Below are 7,003 nucleotides of genomic sequence, written 5' to 3' on the forward strand. Positions count from 1 at the left end.
ATTTCTGATTCTTGTTGATAATTTAACTATGGTGTTCTTTACATTTATCTGTTGTTTTTCTGATGATACTTGTTGTTCCCTGCAGCACGTTTCCCCCTCCTGTCCTTAGTTGTAAATTTCTGTTTTTACTTTTCCGTTGTATATGATTTAACTGCACAGGTTTATTTGGTAGTCTGGTCCTAGCCTCGTCACTACTTCGTCGAGGTTAGGCTAGGCACTTACCAGCACATAGGGTTAGTTGTACTGATACTACACTCTGCACTGTGTGCAGATCCCGGTGCTGCAGCTTTTGGACCGCAGTGAGGTTGCTGTCTTCAGTCCATTCAGCCGACCCGAGGTAGTCCTGCAGGCGTCCGCAGGCCTTGGCATCCCCTTCTATCTTTCCATACTGTTTCTTCTATGTATTTCTGAAACAACTTGTATTTATCTTTCGGACCATTATTTGTAGTATTCTTAGACAGTCTCTGAAGTTGTGACATCAGATCTGGGTAGTTTTTAGTTTATAGATTTGTATCGGTATTAATATTAAACTGTTGCCTTTCGTTTCTTCCACTTATTTAATTCCGCTGTTTATATGATGTTGTTCACCATTGTTAAAGGATTAAAATATATGAAAAAGGTTAAGTAATTGGAATAATTGGCTTGTCTAGCTTTCACTAGTAGGCGTCATCACGACTCCCGAGGGTGAGAAGTCCAAGTCGTGACATTGCAAGATACTAGATGATTTATTACTTTACATATGTGATATTTATCATGTACTTAATAACAAATGTATGATAAACATCACCACCAAACGAAATCTCTCCCGTTTGGCCATCAACATAAGTTAGCTTTCTTATTAACAAGCCAAATATTATTGTATATGATCGAAATGTTTCAATAAGTAAAATATTTTTTTAAGAATGAAAACGTTTTACATAATACCAAATGCATACTTGACTTAAAGGTTATTTTAAATGAAAATTTTTAAATGCGTGTAGTTTTTAAAACTAAATGTATAATAATGAAATATCTTTTGGATGATATGAGAAGCAATATATTTAAAAATAATAGAGCAGACTAATTAACACTACCTTATGGCCGCCCAATCTTCCCTATATAATTTTACTTTTTACTTTTCAATTTTTAAAAAGAAGCTTTTGTATTAAGAAAATATTTAGTCCATATATTTCTGGCAAGATGCAATTATATAGAAGTATTTGCAATATTTTAAGGCTTTATTATAACCCAAATTCAAATACGTTTGACAGTTTTTCAAAGTTGATTACTTCCGTTCACATAAGTCATAACTTCCACCCAAAAAAGAGGTTATCCAAATACATAGAGCTTCTCCGTTTCCTTTTAAAATAAATCGGAACACAAGAACACATTCTCCTCATTCACTTTAATGTTTTTGTCCACCTCCCATGTACCATCCCCTCCTTTATCAATTACTAAGACTGTTAGTATGGATTTTTGAAGGTACAACTGTCAACTGCTACTAGGAATGTTTTGTTAAGTAGTTATAACTATTTGGCAAGTTTCGGAAACTCTTGTGCTCGTAACAGAACTACTTGTTGTAGTGACTTCTTATTTCTAGGACTAGGATATATATTCTGTATCTTAACACCCCTCCACCCAAAAAACAAAAAAACCATTCTCCTCATTCACTTGTCATATCTATCTTTACATACCATTCATTTCGTTTTAAAAAAGAAAACATTCACGCATATTTTTACTTATTAAGTTACCTTTTAAATTTTGACTTGTTTTATGAAAAGTGATTCAGATTATTTTTGTTAAATGGTGGGAAATAAAAATAAAAACATAGTCCCTTTTTTGTCAAATGGACCTTAAATCAAATAGTACTGATACTCGGTTTGAAGCTGTTATGGATCCAATATCCGCGACCAAATACAGAAATAGCAGATTAACATATTGATATCGATAACAAAAGAATCACACTGAAAAATAATAATAACTAAGTAACAGAAAGAAAGGGGTTGAGAAAGACAGAGCCATAGAGAAAAATAGTCGAGGAGAGAGAGATCAGAGAGGGTAAGTTTCCAGAAAATTCAGCCTACTACATTAGTGCTACTATTTGGCTATTTAACCATTTATGTGTCCTAGCTAATATTCTCATCCCATACCCAATTCAGGAACTCGGATCCCATATAAAGCCCGAAAGCCTTTGTGGTGGTCTTTTAGTTCTTATGTTTTTCCTAATTGACCAATTCTTGCATTTTCAGACGGCCCAATGCAATCCTTGAGCCCAAACTCCTCATCCATCATGACAGAAGCATAGCACAATAGGCCCATTATGTACTAGAATTAATCGTAAAAATTATACGGGGAGTCCAATTTAGTCGTTCTTTTTTAAGTTGTACCAACTTTGTTTTTGCTTTTGCATATATGTATCCGGCTTTTTGTTAAAAAGGTTATAAAAAATGATTTTTTCCTTCTTCAATAAAAGACGTTTCTCTAAGTATAGGACATTCTCTCTCTCTCTTTGCTATATTGATTGTTGTTATTCGCTAAAATCAAACGTACGTTTTTTGCTCTTGCTTCTGTTTGTTTTTTAACTGTTTCTTCTCCAACAATATTTAGTATAGTCACAGGTACGATTTTAACTGTTGCTTTTAAAAACTATTTTACAATGTCTATTGTGTATATTGACGAGCAGTTTATGATTTAATTTTTGGTATTTTTGTCGATAGTAGTGTCTATATAGGTTTAGTTGAATCCTTTCCCTTTTTAATTAGTGTTAAAATGGATTTGTAGGTTTTACTTTGAGTAATACATTAGTTTTGTAGGTTTTTACTTTGTTGATTGGTGTTTTTAGGCTTTTTTAAAAATTTGTTTGTGTTTTTGGTGAAAATAGTATATATTCTGATATATACTAATTTAAATCACTGTTTCTGGCAATGTTCCGTAGCAATGGCGACGGCCCACGATATCACCGGTTGAAATTAGGGGAAAAGACAGGACTACCTATAAAAGTGAAATTATTTACCCTCTCTTATCCATTAAAGAATTCTACTCACTAAATAATTACAACTCCTATCCATTTAATAAATAAACGACAATAACATCTACCCATCCTTTTAATGCCCTACGTATAAAAACGCAGAAGCTGCTCAAAATTTCAGAAAATTAGCGCACAAACGTGGAAAAACGCAGAAGCTCTTCAAAATTTCAGAAAATTAGCGCACAAAATTGAGATTTCCACTGATCGAAGAGCAGTAAGTGTGAAAAAACAAATCGAAGATGCTGATTCGGATTTTAATTTCGCTGTTCTCTTCAGATTTTGATTTTGTTGTTGGTTTGATTTTTATTTTGGAGCTAAACTTCTGAATTTTAGCTGAAAATTCTAATCTAGGTTTGGAGATCTGGAGATCTAGAGGTTTGATTTCGCTGTTGTTTTGTTGAAATTTCGAACACTGTTGATTTCGAACACTGTTGAAATTGCATTGTTGAGATTCAATTTTGGACATAAAAATGATTATAACTTTAGAATCATGGAAAAGATTCCAATTCTGCTGCAACATAGTGGAGAATGGGATGATAACAATAATTTCATAAATTTTCATGTTGATGCAATTCTAATAAAGACCTATTGGAAATTTGAACAACTTCTCAGAGAAAATGCAAAGCAACTGCAAAAGGACAGTAAAACAATAGTTATTCAGTATGTTATTGCTCAAGGATATCTACCAATTACAATTTGCAGCGATATGAGTGTTAGTGTTTATATGGAATTGAAAAAATCAAGTGCAGGGATGACAACACTTCCCCTGTGTGTGTCGTTTGCTAAAAACACTATAGCTGCAAGCACCTCCAGTTTCGATGTTGCTCCAATTTCACCAGAAATTGCACAATTTGAAAGCACTGATATGATTACTACGTTTGATGTGCAAGAAGGAGATGACGTCATTTTAGAACTTGATGATGCAAACATCATAACAGATCAATTTCATCAAAATGTTGAAAAAGGACAAATTTACGAAGACAAGAACCCGCTGGCTCTCGTTATGAAACAATATGTTGTTAGAGAAAAATGTCAATATCGGGTTCATAAATCATGCCCAAGAAGGTTCGTCTGCATGTTTTCAAGTAAAAAAACTATGTGATACCTATATAGTATATAAGTATGCTAAATCAGTATACTATGAGAGTATGGAATTGTATTGGTTTGTCTGTGTTTTTTATCAGTGATACTGGTATAGTATATAAGTATGCTATATCAGTATACTATGCGAGTATATAACTGTATTGGTTTGTCTTTGTTATTATCAGTAAAACATAATACCAATATAGTATATATGTATGCTAAATCAGTATACTATGTGAGTATAGAATTGTGCTGCTTTGTCTATATTTTTTATCAGCAAAATATGATACAGATACAGTGTATAAGTATACCAACAGAGTATACCATATGAGTATATAATTGTACGGATTTTTTTGTGTATTTTTTATCAATAAAACATGATACATAACTGTATTTGTATTATAAACAGGTATATCCTTGAATGCGTGGATGAAAGATGCACTTGGAGACTTAAAGCATCAAGCCTGCGAGCATCAAATCTTTTCAAAGTGACAGATTTCAATTATGTCCACAGTTGTTTAACTAATAAGAGATTTTGTTCACAAAAACAAGTTGTCTCAGCTTTTATTGCAGCTGTGGTACAAGATAAACTTGTTGACCCGAAAACCATATATACACCAACAGATATCCAGAGAGACATCCAAAAAGCATATGGTATGGACTTAAGCTACATACAAGCATGGAGATCAAAAGAAAAAGCAATACAATTATTGAGACGATCACCAAGTGAGTCATACAAGAAAATGCCAACATATCTTTATATGTTAGAGTACGCTAACCCAGGATCAGTGACACGACTACACACTGAAGGAGATGGGAGCTTCTTGTATGCATTTATAACTATATATGCATCGATTAGAGGATGGGTCTATTGTAGGCCAACAGTTGTAGTTGATGGAAGTTTTTTAAAGTCAACATATAGAGGGACCATACTCACGGCTTCCACGCAAGACGCAGAGGGTAAGAATACAATCTAATTACATTCAGTTAAAGAAACAAAAAATATTTTCAAATATTTATGATACAAGTATACCAACAGAGTATATAGTTGTTTTGCTACACACCTGCACGTACCTTAACTATACTACTATATGAAATACTAAATTAATATTTTGTGTACAATCCAATTACATTCAGTTAAAGAAACAAAAAAAAATATTTTCAAATATTATATGATACCAGTATGGTATACAAGTATACCAACAGAGTATATAGTTGTTTTACTACACACCTGCACCTACCTATGACTATACTACTATATGTAATGCTAAATTAATATAGTGTGTTGTAATTAATATTTTGTTCTTTGGGTTTACAGGACAAATTCTACCCCTCGCATATGCAATTGTTGATTCGGAAAATGATGCATCGTGGGAATAGTTCTTCGTGCAGTTGAGAGAAACCTATGGACAAAGAGAGGGAATGTACATTGTATCAGACAGGCATGATGCTATATGGAAAGCAACTTCAATTGTCTATCCAGAAGTCCCTCATTGTGCATGTATGTTCCATCTGTGGAACAGCAATAAAACAAACTTCAGGAAGAGCCAAAAACAAATCAAAGAAGTATATTTTGCTTTAGCAAGAGCATACACTGTTGAAGAATTCAACAGGCATATGGCAGAGTTAGAAGCTATTGATAGTAGAGTGAAAATATACCTGATGGATATTGGATATGATAAATGGTCCCGGGCGCATTCCAAGGAAAATAGAACCATGACCATGACATCGAATATTGCGGAATCAGTAAATGCAGCAAACAAGCACGCAAGAGACCTCCCAGTTGTGAATTTGCTTGACTTTATGACAACATTGATTCAAAAATGGAATTACACCAATCGGAAGGATGCAGTGGAATCATTTATGAAGATTGGTGCAAAGTATGAAAAAATATTGGCAGATAATACTATCTTATCACAGACGATGACGGTATGCATTTTCAAAATCATAAAAACACTGCATGTACTGTATTTTTACTTTTTTACCTTAGTGATTTCACTAAACAACTGAATATTGTTATTTAAAAAATACTATTACTTCATATAGCTAATGACTTTTCTTAATTAAAATTATACTAGGTGTTGTCATCAACTGAATTCTTACATTTAGTAATTGATGGCCAAACAAGAAATGTGGTGCGCCTACATGAAAGAAACTGCACTTGTGGGAGGTTTCAGCTAGACGATATTCCATGTCCACATGCAATGGCAGTTATACAAAAATTCCATATGGATTCATACAAGTATTGCTCGGATTACTACAGCATAGACTACTTGCTGAAAACATATGAGATATCAGTAAATTCATTGCCTGATGAAATAACGTGGCAAATTCCAGAACATGTCTCTTCGCAGGTGGTACTGCCACCAAAAGGAAAAATCAAACAAGAAAGACCTAAAAAGAAGAGAGGCATAGTAGGCTGGGAAGGAAATACAGTTACATGTGCACTATACGGGAGAAAAGGACACAACCGGAGAACATGCCGAAATATTCCAAAGAGAGATTGATATAATGCTTCAATGTTTTTATACAACTCATCTATTGTAGAATCATAGCATTTGAATAGCAAAAAATAAAATGCATTTCTTGCACTGGACATATATTTGGTATGATGATTCTTTGTTAAATTACTTTTTGGCAACAAATTTGTATGGCTACTTGTATTTTCAATAAGAATATGTTTATTTTCTATTTTAGTATATAAAAGTGGGATGCATTTACATCTAGTTGCTGCAGGAAAAAAGATGCTTAAATATATCTGTGATACCCAAGTGGTATATCTGTATACCTTATTGGTATATCTGTATACCTTATTAGTATCAAAATATGTGCAGAAATAGAAGTAGTGCACGCTTTGCAGCTCATGTCTGTATTGAACTATAACAAATTGGAAGCCATTTACATGCAGTTATT

At 33.3% G+C, this 7,003-nt stretch overlaps 1 protein-coding gene across 1 annotated transcript; it reads left to right on the plus strand.

Moving 5' to 3' along the window:
• The first annotated feature begins 5,512 nt into the window (after positions 1 to 5,512).
• Positions 5,513 to 6,597, plus strand: LOC142166016 (uncharacterized). The gene is made up of 2 exons (XM_075224415.1): positions 5,513 to 6,019; positions 6,169 to 6,597. The coding sequence occupies exons 1-2, from the start codon at positions 5,513 to 5,515 to the stop codon at positions 6,595 to 6,597; spliced, it is 936 nt and encodes a 311-aa protein (XP_075080516.1).
• The last annotated feature ends 406 nt before the right edge of the window (positions 6,598 to 7,003 follow it).

Source organism: Nicotiana tabacum, chromosome 11 (genome assembly GCF_000715075.1).
Source record: "Nicotiana tabacum cultivar K326 chromosome 11, ASM71507v2, whole genome shotgun sequence".
Lineage (NCBI taxonomy): Eukaryota > Viridiplantae > Streptophyta > Magnoliopsida > Solanales > Solanaceae > Nicotiana > Nicotiana tabacum.

What these genes read in the sequence shown, in the direction of transcription:
- LOC142166016 (XM_075224415.1), top strand. Translation starts at nt 5,513, where the DNA reads ATGTACATTGTATCAGACAGGCATGATGCTATATGGAAAGCAACTTCA. An exon ending in TCTTATCACAGACGATGACG is followed by an intron (nt 6,020 to 6,168) that starts GTATGCATTTTC and finishes AAATTATACTAG; the next exon opens with GTGTTGTCATCAACTGAATT.